Source organism: Gambusia affinis, linkage group LG18 (genome assembly GCF_019740435.1).
Source record: "Gambusia affinis linkage group LG18, SWU_Gaff_1.0, whole genome shotgun sequence".
NCBI lineage: Eukaryota > Metazoa > Chordata > Actinopteri > Cyprinodontiformes > Poeciliidae > Gambusia > Gambusia affinis.
This window is the reverse complement of record NC_057885.1, coordinates 5,606,655-5,622,543: the sequence shown is the minus strand read 5'-3', so window position 1 is coordinate 5,622,543 and position 15,889 is coordinate 5,606,655. Positions and strand designations below refer to the sequence as shown.

General features: G+C 41.4%; 1 protein-coding gene across 6 annotated transcripts in view; it reads right to left on the bottom strand.

Moving 5' to 3' along the window:
* The window catches only part of sorcs2 (sortilin-related VPS10 domain containing receptor 2), a 307,822-nt gene that overhangs the window by 139,486 nt on the left and 152,447 nt on the right, over positions 1–15,889 (bottom strand). For all 6 annotated transcript variants that reach the window (XM_044096828.1, XM_044096823.1, XM_044096824.1 and 3 more), the window contains one exon: positions 10,890–10,989. In XM_044096828.1, the coding sequence (XP_043952763.1) occupies positions 10,890–10,989 (100 nt within the window). The remainder of the gene's footprint in view (positions 1–10,889; positions 10,990–15,889) is intronic.

The window sequence follows — 15,889 nt, the reverse complement described above, 5'->3', positions numbered from 1 at the left end:
TAGCTTTCTTTGATTCGCTATTAGCTGAAAGCAATATGGTCAAAGCTAATGGGGGCTTGAAGAAGGTGTTGCTGGGAAAGGCTCACCATGGGTGCAGTTATGGCTCCATGTAAAGTTCAAGAAAATAAGAAGTTATGGGTACAATTTCTTTCCCTTGTGGCCAGTTTGCGTAGCAGGGTTTTTTTTTAATAATGTATTTTTTTCAGATTTTTCTCATTTCATTGTAACTACTTACATTTTTTCAGTAACCGAACCGAAAACTGGAGCTAAAGCTAAAGCAGGTCAAAGCATTTTCACGTGTTAGAATGAACTTTTTAAACTCCACTCCCACATCACTTTGATAATCCATGATCAGATTTCAATAAAAATTGATTTTCGGCAACTTCCACTGACTGAGCTTCGGATGAGCAAAACTGATGCGTGAAGACATCAGTTTTGCAGCTGAATGTGGTTCAACAAAGTAGTCACACGTTTTAGATTTGCGTTTACTGACGTTTGAGATGAAACTGTGAAGCGTTTCAAAGCGTTGGAATCCCAGTGTAATGCTGGCGTTCCAGTCAGGAATCAAGATTGTATTGTCTTCGTTTTTTTTGGACCAGTAACTGAAAACTGATGAGAGTGGAGGTACTGGCTGGAAAGAAGACAGGAAGAGGACACCGCCTGGCGTGTCGTAAAGAAAATCTATCGCCACCATAACCTAGAGCCTTCGGTTTAAAACACTCCATCCAATGAATCTTAGCTCTTTCTTTCTCTCTGCTGCTCCTCCCTACCGCAGTGACACACTATAAAAAAAAGAGAAAATGCATCTTGGTGAACTGTTGCGCATTCATCATGGAGAATTTAGTCTGGGAAATCCAACACTGCTTCAATAGAGCTGCGTGGGTGGATCCATCAGCCGAGTAACCCTCAAGCTAGTATTAGCTTTAGCTTCTAAGGGCTAACCTCACCCCTGACTGTCCTCTGTTTGCAGCTGCACCACACACACTCATCTGTCGACTTATCAAGCACTGCACAGGTCTCAGATCAATGTTTGGGCAGCGGATAAAAGAGGGACCACTTATCTACGGCGCAGGAAACACGGCCGCAAGGAAGCAACGATGAAACAGAAGGTTAGCGTAGCTTGTCACTGTGAAACACTTGTTTTAGTGGCTCAAATGGGAAGGCTTGGTTTTTTTTTTCTTCCTCCCCTCCAGGGGGTCTTTTGTGGGCTCTAGTGTCCCTTATTTAAAAGTAGGCTGACAGGAAAGGGGGAAGGAGAGGGGGGAAGACATGCGGTAAATGTTGACGGGTCCAGGAATCGAACCCGCGACGGCCGTGTCGAAGACTCAGGGCCTCCAAACGTGGGTCTCACTATCCCCTATGCCACCACAGCACGCATCAAGGGAAGACTTGTTTCAACATTTGTTTTATTTTGGGGGAAAATGCCCAGTTCTGCTTGAGAGAATTCAAAACAGTTTTAACAAACTAACCAAACAAACTCGGTTAGTTTCACAAGGAATGTATGAATGTAGCAGTAGTACAGCTGGTACAACTAGCCAGTTCCAAGGAAAATAAGTGGCCCTTGTGGATTGACTGCTTTGCAAATGCCAGAAAATAGTGAGTCAAATAGAATTACACCCCGTTATTCTAACTTCCCCATTCCTACTTTCTTTCAAATATTTTTGATAAGCTATATGGAAAAATACTGAGTTATATTCCACAGAAAATCCATCAAATTGTGAATCTGTGAATGCTGGGGTCCTCTGTATATGTAACAGCTGTACAACAGTGCAAAAGTTATATTTCCCTTATAGAATCATTCTGTTTGACATTGTTATGCCGCCTACAGATCTAAAAAGTTTTGAAACCATAACTGGCATTTTTGAGTAAAACGGCTGATTTAAACCAAAGCAGAACTACGAGATCAAGTAAATAACTCCGTTGTAAAGCCTTGGTTTAATTGTGATTAAGATGAGATTATGTCAGCTTCACTAGCCACGCCCATCCATGATTACTGTAAAACTAGTAAACAGTCAAACAACATGAGATAAACTAAAAGATCTCTAACCAGCCCACCAAACTCACTCCAACAACACATTGTCCTCTATAGTCAGGTTGGGTTGCTGGTTGGTTACAAAGACTTTACAGACTCTGCGATTGGTTGGTCTTTTGTATAAATCATGGTGGGCCATTCTATTAGCAATCAGAAATGTAAAAATCAACCAATCGTATCTTTTCTCAAAGTACATTGGATGTACAGTCTTGCAATTTATGCCATGTTCCATCCCACCGTTTTATCAGTTTCCATCTTGTGAACTTTTGATCTCCAGACTCTTTGGGTGTAGTCTACTTCCTGGTAGTTTGATTAATGGAGGATATATGACAAACTTAAAATGTGTCCTGTGTTTTAACCTGCTGAAGCCGTCTTTTCTTTTGCCTTTGCATTTTTGGAATTGCATACAACAGACGAGGGAACGACGTTCCTTGGTCACTACTGACGAACACGTGTCTATAAACGTATGACTGCCTTGGAGAGGCTGTAGATAGAGAGGCAGAGCTGCTGCTACACCAGTCTTAAGAAAGAATTTAATAGTCTTGCCTGAGATTACAGAAATTGTTCAGCATCACAGAAACGTCTTCTGAACACCGTCTCTTCACATGTGAATATCTTTGAAGCTCTTTGAACTGCCAGCAACTGAAGTAATGTGAATTTGCAGTATCATTCAGTCTATTACCGTTTTCCCTATTGTTCCTTCTTTTGAAACTTTTTTTTTTTTTACTTGCATCTGAGTCTTACTCATCTCATTTCACCATCTCTTTTCATATTCTTATGGCTTTCATCTCAGCAGGTGAATAAAGGCAATTTAAAAGTGCATTTGATTTGTTTTTGCATCAGTCGTGTGATTTTTATCAGATTCCATCAGTTCCTGTAGCCACGTCTAAACCAGCAGATGTAGCTTCTCAGTGGAATGTGTTTGGCATCGCTTGTTGTGCGAGAAAATGTTTAAATAGTAGAATACCTAAATAGAAAGACACTCGTTTAGAGGTATACTGAGAAAAATCCATTTCAGTTTGCTGTCCCATCATAAGGCGTGTTACAGGGCTGGTCCTGGAATTTAGGAAACCAACTCTTTTTGTTGACATGTTGCAATTTTACTTCAATTCCTACTTCAATTATACTCACATAAAAGAGGCATTTTGTGCCCAAGTACGGCAGTTTTGGTTTTTAAGTATTTTCATTAACAATGACGATGCGGTGCACTTTTTCTTAAACAGTTTGGGATTTTTAAAAACTTTTTTTTAATCTAAATTATGTGTGAAAACCATAACTTCGCTTCTCATAAAGAAACACTGATGATCAACTGAAAGTTTATTCTCGATTTCCCCAGGATTCCCTCTAATTAGTAAAATTTCCTTTTCGTTTCATTGCTCAACTAATAACCCTGGAGGGAGTGCTAACAGGTGTTAATAACTGATTCCGTTTTTGACAGGAGCCAAATCGTCAACAATTGTCAAAATTACTTGATGAGCAACAAAGTCTTAATATTGTGATTTTGGGTATAAATACATATTCATAAAACATTCCTCTGCGCTCTTTAATCAAGTGTGTAAATTAGGTTTCCTGATAATTTGATTTTCAAAAACTTGAGTGAGAAAATTAGATTTCATTAAATGAAACTGGTGTTATTTCAATCAATAATGACTCATTCAATCACCAATTAACATCGAGTTCTGTCCCCTAGGAATTTCCTCCACATTTTTTATTTCTTCCAGTACTGTCCAGACTCATTAAATCCAGTCTTTAGATAAACAGGGTATTTTGTCCTCCTGTTGCCTTGGTTACCCGTTTCTCCTTACAAAACAAGTTTATAGCAAACAAAAGAAGCTCTTCCGCGACGGAGGTAAAAAGATCTGAACTCTGCGTTACTGACCTGCACTGTATCGCATTTCACTGCACACTCCAGTGCACCCTAACACACCACACCAGAGCGCAGCTAATTGTGTTGAGCCTAAAGAGCCAAGCAGGAATGACAGCAGTGGCCACTTGAGAGGCTTCCCTAGTTATTAGGCACTGTCAAATTAAAGCGGCTCGATATTATAGAGTAGACTAAACGTTACTGTTGAGGAAATCCGGGCTGTATCGCCACTGCAGGACTTCCTGAAGAGGAGGAAGCGTAAACCAAAAGGAGAAAGGTGTGATGCCAGAACATGGTTCTTCTTTGAAGCCTCCTGACAAGTTTCTGATGCTCTCAGTTGATGTCCTTGTTTCTTAGAGATTGACCCTAATGCTGGTTTCCAGTGCAGTAGAGGGATCCAATCAGGTTACATAGCTTCATTAGTCTACATGAGAGCAAAGAGAAAAACTGTACAGTCGGAGGCCGTTTGCCATTTCTATGGCGCCATCGGATGTTTTAACGTCCCTTGGAAGGTTCTAGATTTAAATTTGCTCACCGGCTGAAGTCTCTTGCACCATTCTCCTAGATTGGTGTATGTGTGTGTGTGTGTGTGGGCGTGTGCGGGTGTGTGTGTGTGGTTTTCTGGCTGTCTATAAAAAGTACACTCAGACATCAGGAGGCACAACGCCTCAGCAGGGATCAACTTTGGCTAAGCCGTTAATGGACCAAGAAATCAGCTTCGGAATCCGCTGGAGGCCTCAGGATTGTTTTAATTTGCACCCTCAGCTTGGGTGTCTGAGGTGATTTGACCACAGACACAGATCTCCCCTCTAAGCTGCTTTGCTACAGTAAGTGGAGAGGAAAGCCAAGGAAGCCCAAGGTGCACTAATAATAAATTAACGCAGAAAGCATGATTAATATATGTATGAGAATGTATTATCACCATTACAGATTTCTTGTGTTTTGGCTTTTTTTTTAATATTAAAATATTTTTATTGTTGTATTTTGGAGCCCATAAATGACTAAACCCTGTGAACACTTGAGACTCCGTCTTAAGACAATTGTAGTTGCCTATTTTAACAGTTGAAATATTTGGAGTCATGTTCCACAGAAAATACGCGAATAGACGATTCCACAAATATGGAACCGTGACTAGACTTGTGTCCACTGCATGATGATTGTGACAGACTACAAGCAAAATGCAGTTTTCAAATGATGATTCCTTTGCTTTTTTCAGGTTGCTTTTGGAAAAGCAATCCAAAGCAACCTGGTTTTCTCAGAAAAAAAGTGATTACAATGAATACCTGGTTGTTAGCAACCCGTAGCAGCAACAAGTGTTTGTGACAAGCTTCCTCCACAAAGACTTAAACGTATGCCTGTTAATCTCAAAGGTGAATGAATGACCCGTTTAAGGTCAGTTTGAAGTTTGATATGGTCATTCAAAAACCTTTATTTTGCACTTCAGCTTATGGTCACCGACTTACAACCAGGCCTTCTCCTTTAAAGGTAGAGAGTACAATTCATAGTTCCATCAACAATGGAAAGTTGCCCTGGTCCTGATGCAGCAAAGTAGCCCTAGACCAGGGGTCCTCGAGAGCCGATGTCCTGCAACTCTTAGACGTCTCTCTGGTCCAACACACCTGAATCCAACAGGTGAATCACCTCCCAAGTGCAGTCAGGTTCTCCAGAGTCCTGCTAATGACCTCATTATTTGACTCAGGTTTGTTGAAATAGAGATACATCTAAAAGTTACAGGAGACCGGCCCTCGAGGCCTGGAGTTGGCCACTCCTGCCCTAGACTATGGCACTACCACAAAATACGACTCCCTGACCTCTTTTTCCGAAACGTTTTAGTTTAATGTCAGATGTAACGAGGCACTCACCTTCCAGAAAGTTACATTTTTATTTTTGTTGCAAGCCCGTAGAAAAATTTCCCTAAAGTCTTTTTGGATTATCAGGACGTGTTAGGGCAAAAAGTCACATTGGGCGTTTTTTCCTTCCTTTGCTCAGTTTCTCACGTCTGTCATCGACGCCATTTTAGCCCAGCCCCATTTTTCTCATTGAGTCGTGAACTTTAGCCGACAGCGGTAAAAGCCTGCTGTGGTTTGGGGGTCTCCTGTGATCTCCTGGATGAGTGGATGTGCTCTTGGAGTAATCTTTGTATCCGGACAGATAGTAGGAAGGTTCGCCTCGTGCTCCGTCTTTTATCCGTTGATCAATCAGGGCTCTAATAATGTATTTCCAAAACCCTTTCTAGGCCTTTGGAACTCGTTAGGAGAATGACGTACGTCAACCACTTTGGTTGTCATCTGTTGTTAAAGTTCTGTAGCTCAGATCTTGATGTGTTGCTTTTTGAGATCTTATATTCAATAAAAAGCTGCCATGCAGTGTTTTTATCTCCTGGTTCTACAGGTTTGGCAGTAAATGGGCTTTGGCGAGACTGAGAAAACGTGTTTGATGATCTCAAACTTTTAAGGGTGACCAAAAACAGAAAAAAAAGATGGCAAATTATCTTTTGATAGCTCTGTATTTGTGGGTGAAAGTTTAAGGATCTTTCTATTTTTTTATTTTTTTATTTTTTTACTTCATGTTAACTACAGTAGTGTGCCCTGTTCCTCATGAATATAAAAGAGAATTGATCAGCGCACTCATCCAGGTGTGAAGCTGAACCCTTCAGACTGATGGGACGAGATGCTCGTCTGAAAGTGCTTCAAATGAACTGGAACCGATGCGATGGCGTAAGCTTGTCTATTATCTAGTCTGGCAATAAACCAGAGGACGGAGGTTGAAAGATTAAACCGCCGTGGGACACAATCGATGGTGTGTGTACACCTTCAAACTCTTAACGCAGATCCATAACACCATGACGTTCAAACAGCCGAGTCTTTACCCGACTTCACCTCTCTCCTCTGTTTCAGAGAATCTGCTGCTCTCAATCTGCACCTGTAGCACATCCGTCAAACCCTTGCTGCTTATTAAAGCAGGTTTTACTCCAGCATGTCAGTAGCCTTTGGTAACCACTTTATTTTTTGCTTCTCTCTTGGATCTTTGTGTTGATTTTTCCTCAGCATCTGGTCTTTCCGCCGCAGGTTCACCAACCCTGCTCTGCTTTGATTATCCGTGGTGAGTTCGCCCTCGTCCTCCTGCCGGTTGTTGCCTGGCCAAATCTCCAGTTCCACAGGCTCATTTCAGGCTTTTGAGTTTCGCTCCTGTACTCCAGCGTCTTTAAACATTCAAACACGTTTTCATAATGAACAGAAGACTCTAAAAAAAAAAAACATGTTCAAGAGGTTGCATCTCTTGAACATGTCTGATAATTGCTCGCCAGCAAAGACTGGGGAAGGTTGGACATGTGCGGAGGAGGGACAGTTCTTACACTGAACAAAGGACGACGGATACGGAGAGTCGGACTTCCTCTGCAAAATGAATTAATTTGGAGGGGTTAATAAAATAACCATTTTATACAATTCTAGGATAAGATCTGTCCGTAAATTTGTTCTGATCAACTAGCTTGATAACGAACGAGTCGGAGACAACAGGATGGCGCGAGTAGCAAAAGTGGCCGGAAAAAAATTATGTGGACCAAATTACCGATTTTAAAATAAATGTCTTTAAAGAGAGTCACAAAAGGCGAAAGACTTTCTCCTCTCCTCTGATCGGCCACTTCGTGGCCAAATGGCCATCTGGAAAGAGACGCACACAGCCTAGTTCAAGGACCAGCAGATGGAAAAACTTACGGTGGCCATTATTCAGATCAATTTAGAATGCGATTTCTTTGGTATTCTAGTCATATTATTTTTAAATTATATTTGTTCCAGAGTTGTCTTTGCCATATTTGCCAATTGTGCAGAGTTATTGTGTCTGTTTTGTGTTTTTGTTCATGTTTTTCATCTTAGGCAAGATTTTGTGCAAATAATTTGGAGCTGCATTTCCACAGAAAAACACAAACAGACGAAAGACTGAACCACAGCCAGTCCTATGCTCCATGCCTTGCATCACCACTTACTGGGAACTTTCAGGTGGATGCTCGGCTTCCTCCATTAATCCTTTTTTTTTTTCTTGCAAGTTTTTAGACTTTTAGGCATGATAATGAATGCCATCTTTCTGAAATACAACCCCAAACACAATTTAAATGGAAAACTGTATTTATAAAAAGCTTAAACTATGTTCTCTGTCCTGTCGAGTTGATTCTAAAAACGATGTGGCTCAGAGGAAGTAACTCTTCAGAATAAGCATTTCTTTAGATGGGTTTGTAGCCCCTTTATACATTCCTTGACATGTTTTGGGAAATTATAGTTTGTTTATTTTTACTTTTTTCCCCTTTTTTTATGTTTTATAGTTTTTTAATTATACCATCTGAGCATTACTAATATACCAATAAAAGCACCTAGTTGGACGAAGGCAAATTAAATAATAGAAAATAAAAGAAAGTGTAAGACATTCAAGTAAAAGGTAATTTCAATGATCAGACATTCAGGTATATTTTCCATTTCTAACAATATGTCTTATATTTATCAGCTTTAAGTCTTAATAAAAAGGTCAGTCTTTCCATTGTGTGAATTTTGTTGATTTTTTCTCCTTCCATTCCAGAGACGATCCACGTCTAGCCACTAGCGAGTTCTGGCTTGCTTTGCCTCTACTAGTAATGCTAATAGAAGATATCTGACTTTTCAGGCCTTGATGTAAACGACATAAATAAACTACAGAGAAACCACAGATAACGTTTAGGTCCATCAAGGAAATCATAGTTAAAATTGATCTGAAAGGAGCAGAAAAGACTGGCCAAGTTCTAGAGCAGTACCACCAGAAAAGCGCCTTCGGAGGCTTTTGCCATGCCCTTGAACATTCATTTAGAGTAAATGCTAAGAATTTAGCAACAGAAAAATAGACTTGTCCAAACCCTTTGGGCTTCCAGAGAAACTGAGCTTGGTGTCTTCCGCTCCACGTTCTATTGGTGCTGAAAAGCGTCACGGATTCTCGGGGGTTCTTCCCCTGCAGAGAGTCTTGAGAGGCTCTTTAATGGAAACCCCAAAGAAATGAGAGAATGAAAGGCAGACTCCGTCTGAAGACTCACCTCGGTCTAATTGCCTCGACTCTTATCGATTACCTGAAGCCGTCTCACACCTTTTCCGTGAGACCCCTTTACACCGTGTGTAATCCCCGCTCAAAGCTTACACACCCGCTTTAGCCCGCATTGATCTTCGAAGCGAGTCAGGTCATCTTTCAAATATGACGAGTTAGAACTTTTCATGGCAGAAAAATAGTGGAAAAACTGCTGGATTTGCAAGTGACCCAAGCAATTGACAATCTGCCTCTCGACTCAAAGAGACAGCCCCTCAAACTGGTGTGTTTAACCAAAGTCTTCCCTTCATACACACCCACACACCGACATTCGGCATGCAGCGCTGAACCTGAGCCTCCATCACTCGCCTCCTGACAGGCCCGGGGGTGTGTTTAAGGAGCAGCTTGATCCCCAGCACCTATTCCCAGACATCCCACTGTCACAACAAACACGCTTCCCGCCAATCACCCTCTTCCCTCTGTGTCTGGGTTCGTCCCCGAAGGGAATTAGGATGACTTCATTCCCATGCAATTAAATGCTCCTCCACTGTCTGGTCTACGGCCTTCTGGTGTGCGTGTGTGTTTGAGCAAAGAGGATGCGACGGGAGATTCCTGGCAGACACTCGGAGTGGAGACTTGGAGCAAAATGTGGGGCGGAGGAGGGGAAGGGGGCGGGGGCAGTAACAGGATCTAATCTCTCTGAATCTCCTCATCGATTGGAGGAACTCTGGCCTCGCACGATAACGTCCGACTGTTGGAACGGCCGCCACAGTTGGCAGTCCGGCTGCATCCCAGCTTAAGTCGACTACTGTACCTTTTGGCTCCGGCTGCAGCTTATCTGCTGCCTGCTTGTTTAAATTCACCAGGGAACTGCAGCTGCCCATGAACTGAACGAGTTATTTTGATAGGGTGTGTGTGTGTGTGTCCAAAAGGCATCGCAGCAACAGAGAGAGAGAGAGAGAGAGAGCAAAGATTTGAAAATCTGGAGTTTAATATCAAGTGGAATGCTGATGTGCAGAAGCACCATGAGTGGTAACCTTGGCATTTCAGCAAACTTTGAAAAAGTAAATCTTTTTTTTTTTTCCCCCAACTGAAGAAAAGAGTTACGCCAGTATTTTAAAAATGACATCTAACAAACACAAAATCCCCACTGGATAACAATAGTGCACCTCCAATTACGTTTCTTGTATTTTTTTTGTAAAACATCCCTGATAGAGCAACAGGTCTGTTCATTCATTCACCATCACTGTCACTGTGTGGGAGCCATTAACTACAGGTTCATGCATCGCTTCACACTCCAGTAATTACTATTGTGCTTCAGACACTTTGCCATGAATCTAGTTTATACTGAACAGAGCACCTTAATGAAGGGTGTGCAGATGCAGACGATGTTTGTAGAAGGAAAATCTCTCACTAGCTACGTTTTCACCAATTGTCTGGAAATTTTGAGCAAACTTTTAAAATGATGAAAAAAAAAAAAACAAAAAAAAAACAGGTCGTACAAAGCATAGCTTCATCAGATGTTGATGTTACGGATTACGGTTGTGATAAACAGGAAGTGGAGGCTGCAAGCCAGCGTGGGGCACACAATTTCAGGAATGTGTTGCTATGGGAAAGTGGTCATAGTTTTGTTGTCAGCGATTTTACATGCCATCTGGAGACATAGAGAAAGAAATGCAATTCCACTGAACTCCAGTGGACAGTAGAAATGGGTCAATGTTGGCCATGTCAGAACCTACTAAGCAGTTTTGCTTCCATTTCTCTTTTGGTGCTGTGTCTCCCTTTTTTTTTTTTGAAGAACCAAAAACCACTTCAAATGAGAGCAAAAACTGGTTTTGCAAAACTGGACAATTTTGTAGTTCAACCTTTTCTAATGCGATACTTCAAAAGGCGCAAAACAAAACAACGGAAACGAGGCCACCGTGTCAGGTCGAGACAAATGAAATCTCCTACCTTCTTCTTGTTGGTTGGACAGATGTAGAAACTGGTCACCACGATGGTTGTCCCTGGAATCAGGTTGAGTTTGGTGTAGGTCGTCCCATAATCAGTGGACCTGAAGGACAATCGACAAAATAAGTAGTGGGGAGTTAGTTAACTTAATGAGAAGTTTGTCTTCCATCACATATCATTTTAGGCCTTTTAATGGTGCTTCTTTCCATATTTGGTCGAGTTCATTTCAGATGGTTTGTTTCAAAGTTCATGTTTTATCTTCTTTTTTAGTAAAAAATAACATCATGGTTTTAGGAAAGGCTGTTATGGTGTTTTGATGCTACCAGGTTTTATCAACTGATCTGACCTGTTATGTGCTTGGAGTCACCAGTTTAAAATAAAGTTACCAATGAAGCCATTGATCTCTTGCGGTGCCTCCCTAACAAAGCCTGACACCACCACCATGCTTGACAGCGATTAGACATCCTTAAAATCTCACATCTACTCCTTCGAGCGTGTCATTGTGGCCAAATGATAAAATAATTGTCTCTTTTGTCCAAAGAAGTATTTGAGTTTTCCCTTTGGAAAGGTAAGTGTTGGTAGGAATGTTAACGCAGCATTTTGTTTCTTCGTCGCGACTCTAGTAGGAGGCAAACGTTCATAAAGTTTCTCTAAACGTGGACACTGGTGTTTTCATTTTACCGGAGGTTTGAGATTTGGCTAACCGTCCAAACCCATTATGTTTCATCTGAGGGAAGAATTTGGATCGTCACAAAGTACTGTACTCTACTTTGGTACAAAGTACAGTACAGTTGTTTGAACTGTACTAGGTAATGGTTGCAAAAGGCATTTTTAGTTTGACTGTGAACTCCCTGAAGTTCCCAGGACTCTCCGGTTGTTGTAGAAAAGTTTTATTACAAGCAAATGAATCTCGTTCTTGTCAAGGTTCGAGACATTTCTAAACCTCCCAATTCTCGTAAAATAGCTTCAATTCTATGTATAACCATCCCGCCTGTAGGCCTGTAGAAAAGAGCTGCTGGAGTAAATTAGAAAAATTCCTAAATTAATGTGACTTTCTTGTCCATAATGAGGCGGCATCTGAGCTTTTCCAATGTCCTTGTTAACTACATGACATCACAAGGTTTATGCAAATAGCTTCTTTTTTTTTTTTGTCTGGCTGAATCAAATGTTGATTTATAATGAGGATGTGGAACCTTTCATTGTTCCATTAAGCCCCAAACAGTTCTACCAAGCAGCTGCGCCTCGACTGAAGTCCTTCAGATTGACGGATCTACAGCAGGCCGGTGAAAGACTTGACCTACTTGTTCTCTCAACCTGCCCTGGAGGCCAAGCCCACATCAGCTCCCCATTCACCACATTACTGGTTTATGTTCTGCAGGCTGATCACGGTGACAAATCAGGAACGCCTGGTCAAACTGTGATTGGCCCAGTGACGCATAAACGGCCCCTGGCTGGCTATAAGGTACTGACCGATCCTCAAATCTGGCAGCTTTAGAAGCAGTTGTCGCGTGTTGTGTGCATGTGAGATTGATGGCCAGGCGCTGTAATGGTTCTGAAGTCGGACTCCTGTGCAGCCAACAAAAAGGGAAATAAATGTTTTAAGCAGGTTTTTCAGCCCAGAAAATGGGAGGTGGATCATATGTTGATATCGATATAAATTGTTCAACTTGCTGTCAGTTGCTCTGAAAAACAGACATCTGGTCTTTTTGCCTTTAGTTATCAAACACCACATTTTAATTTCAAAGATGACATGAGAAAACACTTCAGTTTTTAAAAATCAAGGTTAAATTTTTTAAGGGAAAAATGGCCTTGTGTAAGAACTAAAGTAGCTGCGCCAATAAAGTTAATGACAGCTGTTGGACCATGTTTGGTGAAAACAACTCCCATCAAGCTTTTTTGATAACTGGTAGTAAATTATAGAATGTCAAATAAAAACATGAAACATCATTTCAATCGGAATTAAATCCGTACTTTGACTGTGCCACTACAAAACCTTTGCTGTTTTTCGTTTGAGTCACTCAAAAGTGGACTTGCTGAGTAACCGAAGTTTAAGGATTGAGGTCCCGAACTGATGAAAGGAACTTCACCGTCAGAATTATCTGGTCTAAAGTGGAATTTATACGGCTAAGTAACTCAAAACCATCATACCACCACCACCATGTTTGACCACTGGCATGAAAATCATTCTCTGAAAAGCTGTGCAACTTTTATATCTCACCTTCCAGTGAGCAGCATCATCAAGATGTTCTTTTTGTAAATGTGAGACAAATCTGTTATTTCTGCTTAGGACTGGTTTTGACAACGTTGGATTTTGGCTCAGTTTATTCCTGTGATGTTATTCGGAGTTCTTTTGAGACCTCCTGCAGGAAGTTGCTTATGTACTCCTGGAGTAATTTTAGAAAATCATCCCTTCATAAAAAGCCTCCACACTATTCCATGATTTGACCTTTTGCACATAATGGCTGCCAGTGCGTTTCTGTGGAGTCCCAAAGCTTTAAAAGGGGACGACAGACGCTAACGATGCTCCTTTCTTATCCGCTCTCGAGATTCTTGAGATCTGAACAACGTGACGCCTTTGGAGACCTTTCAAGTCAACTCAAGTGTTTACTGGAGTCCTATGAGATTAACACCTAGCTGTATGTGTTGATTCCTTTTGTCAATGAAATTAAGAAACAATCAGTTCAGGCGAACTGTCTTGGCTTCAGGTGTGTTTTGACCTGTTTGTGTGGAAGAGATTCGGCTGCTGACCCGTTGGTGTTGGAACGGGGGGCTCCTGATGTATAGAGGGGCTCCATTCCTATCAGACATTGTGGTGGAGCGGGGCCCTTTGTTTGGCCTCCAGCTTGTCTTTCTGCAATCTTTTCTGACCCGCTTATTTTGGAGATTGGAGCTTTTCAGATTCACAGCACAAAAATGTACTCAAACGTGAATAGTTTTGTTCCAGGTTCCTCACAACAGGATCCATTCAGTCTCACCTACTACGGGTTCTAATGGTGTTTACCAGTGAAATGGAAGTAAACTGTAATAAATGTGATTAATCCCAGTTATTCATAATTCATAAAGTGGACATCACCTTCTGAGTTAGAGCCAGTTTTCTTTGGATTGCTGTTTAATAAATGAAATCATTGTTTGAAAACTGCAACCTTTAATCAAATGATCTTTGTCGGCCAATGACATATGTTTGATTACCTGAAGAAGAAAAAAATTCCATACTACACATCGTGTTTGATGGAGAAAACGGCGTTTGAAAACCTTCACTTGGTCTAATAAGGCAAACAAGACAGAATAAGTAGAAAACGAGCGATTACAGCTGGTTAGAGCCAGAATGCAGCCAGAGAGCAACACGAAGATAGGAATCAATAAATACAAATGTTTCTTGTGCAGTCTTGACAGCTTTAAAGGGACTGATTTCAAAAAAACACTCAAGGGAAGACGGAGAAGGAAAAAGCTGCAATGTTTATCTTTGGGTCAAGGGTCCGGCAGGAGGGGGGCCTCGGACGGAGAGGTCTTGATGAAAGAGAACGAAGAGCTGGCACATCGGCCTGGTTAAGGATGAGAGGATTTTCTCCTTTACACAGTAGGACGCCAGCCGCTGACAGACACTCGCGCGCACATGCCCACACACACACACACACACCCACACACGCCGAGACACAAACACACTCGAAGCCCTGTTGAGCCGTTCTGCAATCAGCTCCGCTGCGGCGGCAGAAAACAGCTGCTTAGCAGGGGAGGGCCGTTTCTCTGCGAGTGTTTTCATCTGCCCAGACAGCCTGCGTGCGTGTGTGTGTGTGTGTGTGTGGTGTTTAACCTGAGATCACTCGGCGGACGTGGACAGGATCACTGAATGATGGCTGTGTTAGCAGGGAGGAGCAGAGCTTTGTGCTTATCTCTGGAAACCCACTTGTGGACAGAGTGAAAGAGCTCCAGGGCGAGTGTGCAGAGAGATCTGCTCAGGTGCAAGATAGTTTTAGTGGAAGTGTGTGAGATCCTGACCGGGCTGGAAGATTTAGTACCAATGAGCCGTGAGGACTGGAGGAAAGGGCCAAAAGAAGCATGAACAGAACGACGTCGCATTTTCAGTGCCGTGCAAAACCATCCAGATCCTATGAATATTTTTACACTTCCTCGCATAACTAGAAATTATTTTCACGCATTTAATTTGGATTTTTATGATAGACCAAAACAAAGTAGTTCATAATTTTAAAAGTGAGATTTTTTTTTTTTTTTTAGAAGATCAAATTCTAAAAAGTGTGATGTGCAATTGTCCAGTGGTGGGCACACATCTGCCAGACTGCTAACACGCTAACAGCGAAGCAAATTTTTCATTTAGCGCTTTAGCTACCTTTGAAAACATTTAGTGCACTTAGCCTCCTCTGAAGTAACATTGGAACATAAACTCTAAAGTACTAATTTACTTGGCTGGTTTGTAAAATATCTGTTGAATAAACTTTGACATCTTTTAAGGATTCCTCATGCTCTTATTTTGATTTACGGAGCAGTTCCACTTCCTCTGCTCATCTTCCCCAACTGTGAGGCGGTGCAGGGAATGACATTTTTCTGTACCCAGAATGCATTGCTGTGTCGTTTTACATTATTTAACTACTGATATCCTGTGTGTTTTCTGACTGAAGCCCAATAACAGATTGAAAGTCGTGGTTATAATATGACAAAATGTGAAAATATTCAAGGCTTATGAACATATTTTGTACATTTTTTTTTTACTATTTTCCTGTTCATTTCCAGCTTGACTTACTAATATGCGTGATTTTGATGAATAATTTAGACCACAAAATAGGCTGAACGTTAGACATTTACAACATAAAAAGGCCAACGACTGTTTATTTCAAGATGTAAAAATATTCCACAAGTATGAAAGCTTCTCTCAAATGGGATTTGATATTCAGGATTTGTTGCTACCATTGACCCCATTACATTAGCTGCACTCTTGTCTTTCATTGTTAAAACTGAAATATTGATTAAAAGAAGCCTTCTAAACCTCC